This window comes from Odocoileus virginianus, chromosome 17 (genome assembly GCF_023699985.2).
Source record: "Odocoileus virginianus isolate 20LAN1187 ecotype Illinois chromosome 17, Ovbor_1.2, whole genome shotgun sequence".
Classification (NCBI taxonomy): domain Eukaryota; kingdom Metazoa; phylum Chordata; class Mammalia; order Artiodactyla; family Cervidae; genus Odocoileus; species Odocoileus virginianus.
In genome coordinates, this window is record NC_069690.1 from 59,326,932 (window position 1) to 59,340,354 (window position 13,423).

General features: G+C 48.0%; 1 protein-coding gene across 1 annotated transcript; it reads right to left on the reverse strand.

Moving 5' to 3' along the window:
* Positions 1-12,620, reverse strand: APOH (apolipoprotein H). Its single transcript, XM_020875658.2, has 8 exons — positions 12,511-12,620; positions 11,742-11,918; positions 10,529-10,625; positions 9,151-9,227; positions 7,945-8,133; positions 4,749-4,928; positions 1,983-2,180; positions 1-155 (listed from the first exon to the last, which is right to left on the reverse strand). Exons 1-8 carry the CDS (start codon positions 12,572-12,574, stop codon positions 100-102), a joined length of 1,038 nt encoding a protein of 345 aa, XP_020731317.2. The 5' UTR covers positions 12,575-12,620; the 3' UTR covers positions 1-99.
* Positions 12,621-13,423: the final 803 nt, after the last annotated feature.

Below are 13,423 nucleotides of genomic sequence, written 5' to 3' on the forward strand. Positions count from 1 at the left end.
TGACACCGTAAATTCAGTCACTTTATTTTTCCATTTCCATTGGGTTCCTTAGACAGACACATACAAGCATGACATTTGATTTTCAGTGTGAAAACCAGCTTAGCATGGTTTTACGTCAGATGCATCCGTTTTCCAGAAAGCAAAAGAACTGTGCTCTGTTTGGGGAGAAAAAATAAATAAATACTATAAGAGAAACAATCATTTCTTAAATTTGTTAAATAGCCAAGCCAAATCAAATACATTTTATAAACCTGTAGAATAAATCTAATTATATGAACGAAAGCATTCCGTGTGAGGTTTAAGTGATTTGAGAAAACATCAGGGAAAAGATAAAGCAATCATTTCCAAGAGAGAAAATGAAAGGTTCTGTATAATTCTGACACTCAAGATTAAAAGAAAAAACTGCATCAGCCCTTTATTTATGCCCAGTGTACCCACAGCGCTCATCTGTCTGCAGACTATAGGAGAGAACAGCCTGAAGAAACACATTAACCAAGTTCTGTCTGACTTTTTAAAATCACCCTCTGATAGTGCTATTTCTGCCGACCTGCTCCAGGATTTTTTGTCAGTTTCAGTACGTAACATCGCACCAGGGCTCTGCTATATTTTGAACAATGACAATCTGTGCAGTGCATCTCTAACTGTTTGTGATTAGAGTGAGAGGACTGTCATGCTTATCACTGAGCACCCACTGCATGTCATGGGTGAGATTTCTCGTCATCAAGCCTGTGAGGTGGGTATTGTTTGCTGGCTCTCGTTTCCTCCTCTGTCTCTAGCTGCCCCCTTCTCAGACCTCTCTCTTCCCTCATCTGCTCCCAGCTGTGTCCTCTGCCAGCTGACACAGGGCTGACGACGTTCTAGAAGCATCTCTAAACCCAGATGCAATCATAGCTTCAGCCTCTGGCTGGCTCTTCCTTTGTGTCAACAAAGGTATTTATTTAGACCTGAAACTAATGGCTTAACTGCTGACCGTTGTACGCTCCTTTATCTCACACAAACACAATGTCATCTTTCTTTCAATGTTTTGCTCTAATGAATACTTTTCTCTAACGGGTACGTTTCAAACTCCAGGAACTGTCAAAAGAGGGAAAGAAATGTTAGATCTGTAAGCCAACGACCACTGACTTGAATTACTTTGTAATTTGGGGTGAGTTCATTATCATTTGGGCTCAAGAGGTGGTATTATTATTCAATATTCCAATCATGTCATTATTACTATTCACGCATAATCTGGAATTATACACCATGGCGTAATTTAACACTCATCAAAGAAAGCCACAATCCTGACTGAGTTTTAAGGAAAAGAATTGGAAAGGAAACAGGAAATACCAAATGCAGTTACTGCTTTATCTTGCCGTTTTCTCCCGTCCAACCCTCCTTTTAAAAATCTAGTGGCCAAACTGACATGGCTTCTTTTAGTCATTATGTGTCAATAATAAAATTATAAATTATAATTACTCGACTGTTAAAAAGAATGGAGTAATGCCATTTGCAGCAACATGGATGGGCCTAGAGATGGTCATACTGAGTGAGACAGAGAAGAAAAAACATCGTACATCGTCCCTTATATGTGGAATCTAGAAAGAAATGATACAAGCGAAATTACTTACAAAACAGAAAGACTCACAGAGGTAGAGAAGGGACTCATGGTGGCCAGGCGGAAAGGACAGGGAGAAGGGCTACTGGGGGAGTCTGGGACGGACATGTACACACACCTATATTTAAAATGGACAGCCAACAAGGACCTCCTGTAAGCACAGGTGACTCTGCTCAACGTTACGTGGCAGCCTGGATGGGAGGGGAGCTTGGGGGAGAGTGGATACAGGTATATGTACACGGCTGAGTCCCTTCGCTGTTCACCTTAAGCTATCACAACATTGTTCATCGGCTACATCCCAGTACAAACTGAAATTTTTTTAGGAAGTACTGACTATGGCCAGGGCAAGGGAAAGGCCAGCTAAACACTCCAGCAGGAAACTCACCCTTGAAGCACTTGGGGATTTCGATGGTGCCGTCTATGCACTGGGCGTCTTCCGTGTAGCTGCACTTCTTTTCCTTATTCTTGCAGAAGAAAGAAATTTTTTGGCCATGCAGCATTCCATTCTTAAATTTGTTCTGGATAGCTACTCTCTCTCCTTCGTATATCACAGTAGCTTTTTTAACAGATAACTTACAAGACGCTGAAAGAGACAATATTTGTAGTCAAGACAGGACTTCATTTACTGTTTCTTATAGAGAATGTGCGGAGAAGGCAATGGCACCCCACTCCAGTACCCTTGCCTGGAAAATCCCATGGATGGAGGAGCCTGGTAGGCTGCGGTCCATGGGGTCGCTAAGAGTCGGACACAACTGAGCGGCTTCACTTTCACTTTTCACTTTCACACATTGGAGAAGGAAATGGCAACCCACTCCAGTGTTCTTGCCTGGAAAATCCCATGGATGGAGGAGCCTGGTGGGCTGCCGTCTATGGGGTCGCACAGAGTCGGACACGACTGAAGCGACTTAGCCGCAGCAGCAAAGAGAATGTAACATCAGAACCACTCAATGAGTAGACCTGAGACAAATGGCCCAGGAGAAGAAGATTCTAAGTAGGTGCATAGTGAGTAGCCTCAGCAGCGTTGCCAACTGCGGCTCTTTATCAATAGGACCGTGAACCACGGCTTCCAGGACCACTTTTCTTCCCCTGGAGCAGCCACGTGAGAAGGTCAGAGCAGAAGCATCGGGTGCTCTGCTTCCCTGTGGGCCAGTGGTTAAGAATCCGCCTTGCAATGTGAGGTCAGTCCCCGGCCGGGGGAAGACCCCCACAGGCCCCAGAGCCTGTGCTCAGCAGCAAGGGAAGCCCCCGCAGTGAGAAGCCTCATGCCGCGTCCAAGAGAAGCCCCGTCCACTTCTAGTAGTCCCGCGTTCTGGTAGCAACTAGGGAAAGCCCACGCAGCGGTGAAGACCCAGCACAGCCAATAAATAACTGTTTTTTTTAAAGCACTTCTATCAGATACACAGACGGAGAGAACTAACGTAGGGCTCCCGAGGGGGAGGAAGGGGGGAGGAGGTGGGAGACTGGGGTTGAAGTAGACACGCTGTGGATACTCTACATGAGAGGACTAGTGAGAACCTGCTGCATAGCGCAGAAGTCTCCCCAGTGCCCCGCAGTGACCTGCTGGGGGGAAACACGGAGGGGACGCATGGATACGTACGGCTGATGCACTTTGCTGTGCGGTAGAAACACACAACATTGTGAAGCAACCATACTCCAATAAAACGTTTTTAAAGAGACACTGCTGTTGCAGGTAAGTCTCCCCCGCCCACTCGGCTCCCACTCGCTGACCGGGCGCACCCACTCCCGAGCCAGGTGAGTGTGGGCTGGTAACAGCTCACAAGTGCTCCCTTCTCTGAAAACGGCCTTCAGCCACCGGAAGCCTCCTCTCTCAGGAGAGCGTGCACATCAGCCCCGGGGCAGGGAAGCGGGCAGCCCACAGCCTGTGCAGACTCACAGCGGGATCAAGATAAGTCCCCTCGCCTCTCCATGGCATCAGTGGCCCTGTCCAGAGCTCCCCGGGGGTTAAACTGACGTTACACTCTAGCTGAGCCCACTTCCTTGTTCCAGACATGGGCCCTGCGTCTGCAGCACCAGCATCTCCTGGAACCTGGTAGAAATATACTTCTCAGGTCCTATCCCAGACCCGGTGAACCAGAGACTGTTTAAACAAGCCCTCCAGGTGCTTCTGATGCAGGGAGGCTTGAGCGCCCGTGTCCGGCTCCATCCTACCTGCCTCACTCTCTTTTTCCTGAGACTCAGTACATCAGCTGCGTTTGAGTCCCTGTCTCAGGCTCTGCTTCAAGGGGACCCCAACCTAGTCATTCTCCATTTTGCCCACTTTCCTTCCAGCCCACAGCAGCCTGAGCAGAGCCACAGTGCACCCCTGATGCTCTCTGAATAAGTACGACACGGGCCAGATCAAGGAGCCGTGACGTTAAAAGAACCAGCTTCTCAGGGGAAAGATGCCCTGAGTGAGGACCCTTCAGGTGACAGGTCCTGGCACAGAATCAGGCCAGGTTCAAGCTGAGGAAGGAAGAAACAGAGATACAGGGGGACCCTGAGGCCCCCGTGGAGAGAGTAGCAACGGTTCCTGACTGAGTTCCGTCCTCATTTCCCCAGACTCATATTCCATACGATCGCCTGTTGCTGTTTGTAGTTAATCACCATTTCCAGGAACTCACTTGACTGTGTGATGGGACTTTGCCCCAGTGAGAAGAGTCTTGACTAGGACAAAGCGAAACAGGATGGTCATGGGCCAGGACGTAAAAGCGGCTGTAGAAAGCCCACACAATCTTCCACCACATCATCAAGGCCTACAACAGAAACGCTTGTCTCACGCAGTCAGGAGGGACCTCCTGGTAGTCCAGCGGTTAAGAATCCGCCATCCAGGGGCAGGGGCCGTGGGCCTGATTCCTATTCAGGAGACCACGAGCCCACACGCCGCAGGGCAGCTAAGCCTGCGTGCCGAAACTACAGCTCCCGAGAGCTGAGACCAAGACTCGATGCAGCCAAAAATAAATAAATGAATCAAGTATATAGTTTTTAAATCTCAAACAGAGTTGCTAGGTGTGAAGTGTTCATATAAATCCCAGTAGCTGTGAAGCAAGTCTGAGAAACAAAGTGGTAAATGATTGGAACAAGAAAATGGCAAGTAAAGGAGATTCATTGGATGAATCTGGAGGCGGTTTGAGACCTTACCCATATCTCATACCTTTACAGCTTGGCTGTGCAGACCAGTTTCCGAATTTGCTGCATTCTACTTCTTCTGGTCCATCCAAGGAATACGTCTCATGGCAGCCAAACGTGGCGGTGTCTTTGTAGTAGAGCACTGGATTTGCAGGGTAGTTCACAAACCCATTGTCTGGTCTTGATGGGAATGGGCATCTTACTTCTAAAAAGTTTAAGCAATAAGCCATGTTAGCATAAACAGTGTGGGGCCTGGTGGTTACAGAATAGTTACAAGCTCCTCTCTTACACCAGTGAATCGCTGGATGATTCCTGTGACCTCCCCTTTATCTCATCCTCGTGAGACCCTGGGTATTAAAATAGAAACAACAACACTTTGTAAGTAAATTAATGAGTTACCAAGTTCTTTGGGCTTTCGTATAATCACAAGGTATTATTTATTGCAAACTTCATCTGCGCATTGTCTAAGATGGTGGGTTTGAACAAAAGAAAAGTCTGTCTCTTTCAATCAACAGACCATGAAATTAAAACACAAAGATTCCCTCCATGCACAGTAGAACACCATTATTTGGATTTTAAATGTTAAACGTAATTCTTATGATTGTCTTCAGACTGTACAAGAAGCCAGCATGAAATACGAAGGGGAAAAGTGGTGCTGCTCCCTGGCCTTCTGAAGACCCCCGGCGGGAAAGTCCTAAATCCAAACCCTCTTTGTTGTTGCTCTTGTTCAGTCACTAACTCTGTCCAACTCTTTGCGACCCCATGGACTCAGCACGCCAGGCTTCCCTGTCCTTCACCATCTCCCGGAGTTTACTCAAGTTCATGTCCATTGAGTCAGTGATACCATCCAACCGTCTCATCCTCTGTCGTCCCCTCTTTACCACACTAAAGAAAACCAGGCTGGATGGAGGAGCACAGAGCTTTTGGAAGGCAGTCTAATGCGATGGTTCAAGGATACAAAATCCAGGGACTTCCCTGGTCTAGAGGCTAAGACTCCACGCTCCCGAGTTCCACCCCTGGTCAGGGAACTGGATACCACATGCTCCAACTAAAAGATCCCACGTGCTGCAGCTAAGACCCAGCACAGCCAAATAAATAAAATGGATTTTTTAAAAGAGAGTACAAAATTCGGAGTTGGACTGCTCGGATCAGTTTTGGTTCTTCCACAAATTGAGAACAAAGGAATGTATGAGTTTATAATGAAACTAAAGAGAAACAGTTCATGGAAGAAAAACTTTTCCCCGTAGAAGAATTCCAGGTAATAAATATCAAAGGACAGATCACACTAGAAAGCCACCACTTCGCAACCACCAGACTCAGCTGACTGAGTCCAGGGTCATCAATGGACGCCGAAATGACTGCTCAGGAGTGGGTGTTCACATAGCCTCAAACTACCACCACAGGCTGCGTACTAATTCCAAAGAGGAAGAGATGCTTTTTCACCAAGAGAAGAGGGGTGTGCCCCCTTGGCCACGGGATCGCAGCACACCTGGCCGTGGATGACTGACACCTCGTGCCTTCTGCTGAGGGGTGCGTTCTTAAAGAGTGTTAACTTGAGGCTAATCATGAGTAAATAAGCCACCAAACTCACATTCCGGAAACTGCTAAAGACAACCAGCACGCACTCTTCATAAACATCAATGAAAGATGACTGAAAAGGCAGAGGATCATCCATAACTACAGGACTAAAGGAGACAGCCAGACAGGGGGGTGGTTCACGACTGGGTTTCACAGAGAACAAGACGTGTGTGTGAAGGAACTTCTGGATCAGGTGGGGCAATTTGCACATGAAACAAACATTGCTAATTGTATACAGTTGTCCACATTATTATCGCTAGTAATTCCAGCACGTTAAATATCTTGGGTACAGGGATAACATAGGAGAATCTCACTGCTATCAGGATGTTCATGCTGCTGACGTGTCCATGGGTAAGTGTCATGATGGGCATAACTTATTTTCAGAAGATTCAGGGCAAAAGCATGTCTATAGAAAGAAAGAGAGAGCATGTCACAACATGCTGATGGCTGACATATCAATGTAAACAGCTGAAAATAAGAAGGAAAAAAGAGCCCACGAAGAATCCACTAATTGGGAGAATTAAATGAGATGACATATGCATAAACAGCAGGAGACCAGTGTCTAGCCCTGAGTTGAGTCCCCCAAAAGGTGCTAGGTGTTAGGTGTAGCACCAGCTCCCCTGTGCTAAAAAGTACTTCTGTTGGACTCATTCAGCAGACGTCTGCACTATCCACTGTGGGAGAAGGCAGCAGTCTTCAGCATCACTCCTCGAATGCACGGTAAATTCTACAATCTGCCTACTCATTATGCAGTGGACAGATTCACAGATAGTAATGGGACTTCCCTGATGGCCCAGTGGTTAAGACTCCATGCTCCCAGTGCAGGAGGCATGGGTTCGATATTTGACTGGGGAAGATCCCACATGCCACATGGTCAATAAATATAAATATAGCAATGATGAGTCCAATTAAAGGAGAGAGAATTTTCATATATATTTTTAAATTGAATATTCTTGTGATTCTTAAATTTAGGTAAAAACTACAAAAGTTTATATTGATCTGACTGCAACCCGGTTTTTCACCTTAAATCTCTCAAAAGTAAAGTGAAAGCTTTAGTTACTCACTCATGTCTGACTCTTTGCCACCCCATGGACTGTAGCCTGCCAGGCTCCTCTGTCCATGGGATTTCGCAGGCAAGAATACTGGAGTGGGTTGCCGTTTCCTTCTCCAGGGGGATCTTCCCGACCCAGGGATCGAGCCCAGGTCTCCTGCATTGCAGGAGGATTCTCTACCACTGAGCCACCAGGGAAGCCCTGATCTCTTTGGACTTCCCAGTTTAATCCAGGCGTCTCTTCAGCAACCTCACTGTGACATTCATCTGTCCATGCTCAGGCCCTGTTCTTCCCTGTCCCCTCCCCAGCTCCCCCGCTTCCTGCGGCATGCCTGCACTGTTCCCCACTGCACCCGCACGTCCTCCTCCCAGGAGCTCTCCCAGGCTGCTCCAGACTGTCCACTGCGCCTCCTCTCATCACCCTGAGCCATAAGCCAGGTCTCCGTCACCCGGTACCCTCAGGCCCAGGCACAGAGCAGTGGCCACGGTAAACAAGGCCATTCAGAACCCTCCGGGAGAGTGGAATCTGCAGTCCTCTTCAACAGGGAGACCCTGCACTCCCATGACTGCTTTGCCGTATCATCGCACTTACCCCTGCATTCTGGCAATTGCGTCCAGTTCCCATGTTCTGTGCAGGTAACGGTGTCACTTCCAAACATCGCGTGGTGTGGCAAGCACTCAAAGACTGCCTTGCTGCCATAGAAGGAGTTGTTCCCAGCCAACGGCTTGTAAACGCTGAGTTTTGCAAACTTGGGTATGGGTGGTGGAGGACAGGTTATAGCTGAAGAAAGAAAGAACTGTCATTTGAATGGAAGTAGTTGAGTCATTTTTAAACAAAATGCTCTTTACAGAAAGGAAAAAATCCAAAGATTAACTTGAGATAATGCAAAATTTGATCAAATGCCAGGGTAACCACAGTCCATTGGAGAAGCCAGGGAAGAAAATGTGATCAGAAAATCAGATGTCTGAGCCAATCAGAAAACTGAAAAATGAAGGGAATTTAAGTTTTGCCATCACTGATTTGCCTGTTACAAGACCATGTTGCTTAGGTGACCAAACGTCTTGGAAGGAAATGCTACCCTGAAGACATTTCTCGGAGTCAGAATTGGTGAAGGACCTCACCAAGCCAGCATCCTGCAATAGCTGCTGATGACAAGAAGTCAGTGACATCTGAGTGACACCTTGGTGCTAATGCAGGTTTGTTTGCTCCCGCTGAATACCTCCTGCTTTTGTACTCTCTCTGTGTGGAGCCTGCACAAGTAGCTTCACGCAGGGACTCAGAAGTGGGCTGCCATCCTGACCTAAGTGATCTAGAGCTTCAAAGCTAGGGTTAGGGTGTGTCACTCCAAAGGGGCTGCTTCATCTTCCAGAGTAAGAGACCATGATGGGGCTTCCCCGGTGGCTCCTTGGTAAAGAATCCGCCTGCCAATGCAGGGGCACGGGTTCGATCCCTGATCCAGGAAGCTCCCACGTGCTGCGGGGCAAGGAAGCTGGTGCGCCCAGCAGCCTGTGGTCTAGACAGAAGCCCCTGCAAACGAAGCCCGTGCACCGCCACCAGAGAGGAGCCCCCACTCGCCGCAACGAAAGGCCCACGCAACAACCAAGGCCCAGCACAGCCACAAAAAATCAATCAATAAAATCATTTTAAGAAGACGTCAGGATGAGCAGTCCCAAAACAGGTGAGCGACCATCTTAGGGAGCTGGGACTGAGGGGTTTCAGGGTGTAGTATTGGTAAAACCAGGAACGTCCCAGGCCAACCAAGCGGTCACCCTCCTAGAGCTGGACCCGGACACTCACGGGCACAGACAGGAATGCCTGGGCTCCACTTTCCTTCCTCAGTGCATGTTGCAGAACTAGCTCCTTTCAGATAAAACCTGCAGAGGGAAAATTGAACCCCTTAAATTATAGAGTCATCCACCCCTGGCACTTCAAATTTTTTTCCCATCAAGCTGTGCTGCAGACAAATAGTATTGCTTCCTTTCCATCTTTCCATACTGTTTTCCTGAGAGGCTTAAATTCCTCTAAGGCTCAGCAAGCCTCCCAGCCTGGGCCTGCAGGGCAATTGCTGAAGCATGCGAGGGTTCCATCACCGCTGGGTGTGGAGGCCCACCCCGCCTCCAGTCCCCAAACCCCTGGTCTCCAACCAGCTAGTCAGGGTAACGGCTTCCAATCCAAGACACCTCTTTTTCGGGGGTCACAAAAGTGAATCATACTGAGTCACCTCTAATACTCATTTTCTGAGAGCCTGCTGGCCCAAATGTGTAATAATTTGGGCTGTCAACGCAGTCTATCAACATTATAAATATGCCATTGTCCTTGAAGACAAAGTGTTCAAGGTCACGCATCAAGAACCTCCTAATAAATTGGTCTTTCAGTTTAAAGGACTGCATTTCTCTTTCACTCACAGTATTTCTTAATCTCTCATCACAAACAAGGATCCCTGGTGAACTTTTGCCCGACCTGATGGCCAGCAGGCTGTTGCCTGGGTCACCCGTGGTCTTTGCTCATGAGGAGGACCAGCCGGTGTCCCTCCAGACATGCTTTCCTCCTGGGGAGGCGGTCCTGGGGAGGAGGAGGGCGTTTCTACACCACCACCCTCAGCCTTCTCCACAGAATTCACCTCTACTTCGTGCTCAGGCGCTTAGTCATGTCCGACTCTTTGCGACCCCATGGACTCTAGCCCACCAGGTTCCTCTGTCTAAGGCATTTCCCAGACAAGATTACTGAGAGGGTTGCCATGTCCTTCTCCAAGGGATTTCTCAACCCCAGGGATCGAACCCACGTCTCCTGCATTAGCAGGCAGATTCTTTACCAGTGAACCTAGGTCACAGTCCATCAAATTAGCCTAAAGCCCAAGTCTGACTACTAGAATACTTTAACCCCTAAGCCAAGATTTGGCCCAGAGATTATAAAGAATTATCACCCAGCTTCAATAATTTCAATATACTCCTCGTATAAGTAGCTAATCAGGTGCAGAAAAATTAGATAGAGCATCAATTTTGTATTTTACCAACTGCTGTATTCTCCACCCCACTCCAACTCCACTGTGGATTTTTATTCAGTGATCCATATTCAGCAAGTCCAGCCTAAAGACTAGAAATAAAATAGGGGCCAGCCTTGATGTTCAGCTTAAGGGAGCAGGAATGCACAACCTCTGTGAGCCAAAAGTCCTTACCCGGTGTGGCAGGAAAAGCTGATAGTGTTGGGATATTCAAACGTTGTATAGCGTACTGTTCCGTTTTCTAAGATCCCAGCAAAAGGACATACTCTGGCTGTGATTTAAAGATAAAAGCATCAATTTCTAGTTACAGAATTTCCTGTTAATAAAAATGTTTAAACTCATTTCTATCTTTTGAACCAGTGACACTACTGATAACTATTCTCAGAAGTTAACTCAGAATAACCTAAATGACACATGTACTATGGAGTCCATTGTATTGTCACTTCTTGTTTTTTTGTTTGTTTTGGTGGGGGGGGCATGCAGCATGCAGGATCTTAGTTCCCAAACCAAGGAGAGAACCCATGCCCCCTGCAGTGGAAGCGCAGAGTCTGAACCCCTGGCCCACCAGGGAGGCCCCTGCACATTAGAGCTGTTAGTTACAATGACAAAAATCGAACAGTCTAAATGCTCACTCTGTTGAGGTTGTTTAGTCACTCAGTAGTGTTCTACCCTTTTTCGTCCCCATGGACTGTAGCCCGCCAGGCTCCTCTGTCCATGAGATTTCTCAGGCAAGAATATTGGAGTGGGTTGCCATTTCTTTCTCCAGGGAAAATTCCTGACCCAGGGATTGAACCTGCATCTCTTGAGTCTCCTGTATTGGCAGGTGGATTCTTTACCACTGAGCCACCTGGGAAGCCCCATAATATTATATATATATTATGCATAATATTGTATATATTATGCATAACATTGATTTAATATAGTGTTTGTATTTTATTAGAAATATAATTTGTGATATCATATCCACTTCTCTTTTCACATCTGCAGTGCTTCCCTCTCCTTTTATCATACCAAGTCTCTTTTTAAAATCTCCCCTAGCTAATCCCAGTTGTTGTGGCTAATTCCCATTCGACCTTTCGTGACCCCATGGACTGCAGCACGCCAGGCTCCCTGTCCACCACAGTCTCCCGGAATCAGCTCAGATTCGTGTCCGTTGAGTCATGATGTCGTCTAAGCAGCTCATCCTCTGCCGCCCTGTCCTCCTGGCTTCCGGCAAACAGCGCTGACTGTCCGCAGTCTCCCCTCCCAGGAAACCCACCCCTGCCTCCACCGCCCCCCGCCCCGCAGCTCTGCTGGTCTTCTGCACCCGGAGCTGGACAAGGCCGGTCATCTCCCCGCCACGTGCAGGGTCTGAATGCGCGGAGACTGCGGAAGGAGGCTGACTTACGCATGCATTTCAGCGTGTTGATGGGCCAGAGTCCTGTGAGCGGGCACGTAAACCGCCGGATCCCTCCCCGGGACACATAGCCCGGCTGGCAGGAGAACACTATCTGCTCCCCAGGCTCATAGGACTGTTTCAGTGGAACCACCATGGAAAATGGTACCTCATCTGGCTTGGGGCAGGCTGAAACAGCACAAAGCAGTTGGTTGAGAAACCCATATTTGCCTTTTTAAGTTTAGCTGGCCCACACAAATGAAAAACATTTAATGCTACCAAAATACTTACACTGAGTTTTGCTCCGAATACTTGACATATGTCGTACCCCAGCTAATCTCACCAGCTTTTAAAAGAGATAGATGTGTTATCCCCATTTCATAGGCAAGCATACTGAGGCTTAAAGGAGCTAAGTATCTTGCCAAGGAGTTTAAGCATGGCTCCATCAAACAATAAGCACCAATCCAGTCTCCCCAGCATCCATCCTAAAGGGAATTTAGCTAATCCCTGTGGGCCCCCAGCATTTACCAGAGGGTTGGGTATGCGCTCAGTCATGTCCGACTCTTCTTGACCGCATGGACTGTAGCCCCCCAGGTTCCTCTGTCCATGGGATTTCCCAGGCAAGAATACTGCAGTGGGTTCCATTTCCTTCTCCAGGGGATCTTCCCACCCCAGAGATCAATCCCATGTCTCCTGCATTGGCAGGCAGGTTCTTTACCACTAGTGTCACCAGGGAAGCCCAGGACTGGATTTTTTTTTCCCAAAAGCCGTGAGTACTTACTTCGTCCTGCAATCGCAACATGGCAGAGAAAACCCGACAACAAGATGAGCACTGGGGGAATCATCGCGGGTGGGTCACACTGGCACTGCCAAAGCGGCTTTCCTCTCCTAAAAGGGAGCTGTAAATATTGATGTGCTTAAATATTAACCATTTGGGGGTGTACTTTTGTCTCTGTAAATAGAAGATAGAGGATCACGGTTCGAAAGGATCTCCAAACCTACCTTCTTTAATCATTTACTTTTCATCTTGGTGGGTCTGTGTGAAATCTTCATAGACGGTTTCTGTCTTTACCACATTTATGTTAATAGTGTGGAGTGGCTCATTCTTGCCTCTGAGAGCATCCTGGTGGTTCCAGATTGCCCAGCCACTGGTCCAGACCGACTGCTCTCCATCCTTGGTGTGAGTAGTGGTGGTTGGAAAGCCCAGAGCTGCAGTACCTGCTCCAGCCCTGGCCTCGGCACGTAAACTGAGGCCCGTCACTTACTCTCAGGCCTCCTCTCCCCACCTCTGAAATGACGTTCCAGGTGCCAGGTGCCTGGCTCTAAAGAACATTGTCGCAGAGGCAGCTGAGATTTTCACTTCTAAAACCTGAGCTCGGTGTCTTCTCTCACAAACTGAGTGCTTCCTCTTCTGTCTTCAGTAACACGACCTGCCCGGTAGCTACACTCTCCTCTCACACCAGATCAACACAAAGTCCTGCTCATCCATGCTGAAGCCTTCTCTGATCTGTCTTAGCAGACTTCTAGCTCTGTTTGGGGGACTGGAAGGTTGATGTGAAATTACTAGTCCGGACACTAAGAAGCGAAGGAGAGCAGGAGAGGACGGGCAGGTGTCAAGGGCGCTCACGAGTGGGCTCAGAGGGGCCATTCAGGACCCTAGTTCTCATGTCATTCGCTCTCGGGGACTGAATACA

Coding starts and splice junctions, on each gene's coding strand:
- APOH (XM_020875658.2), bottom strand. CDS start 12,574: ATGATTCCCCCAGTGCTCATCTTGTTGTCGGGTTTTCTCTGCCATGTT. Junction 11,919..12,510: donor TGTTGCGATTGCAGGACGAA/GTAAGTACTCAC, acceptor GTGCTGTTTCAG/CCTGCCCCAAGCCAGATGAG. Junction 2,181..4,748: donor TGCACAGCCAAGCTGTAAAG/GTATGAGATATG, acceptor TGTCTCTTTCAG/CGTCTTGTAAGTTATCTGTT.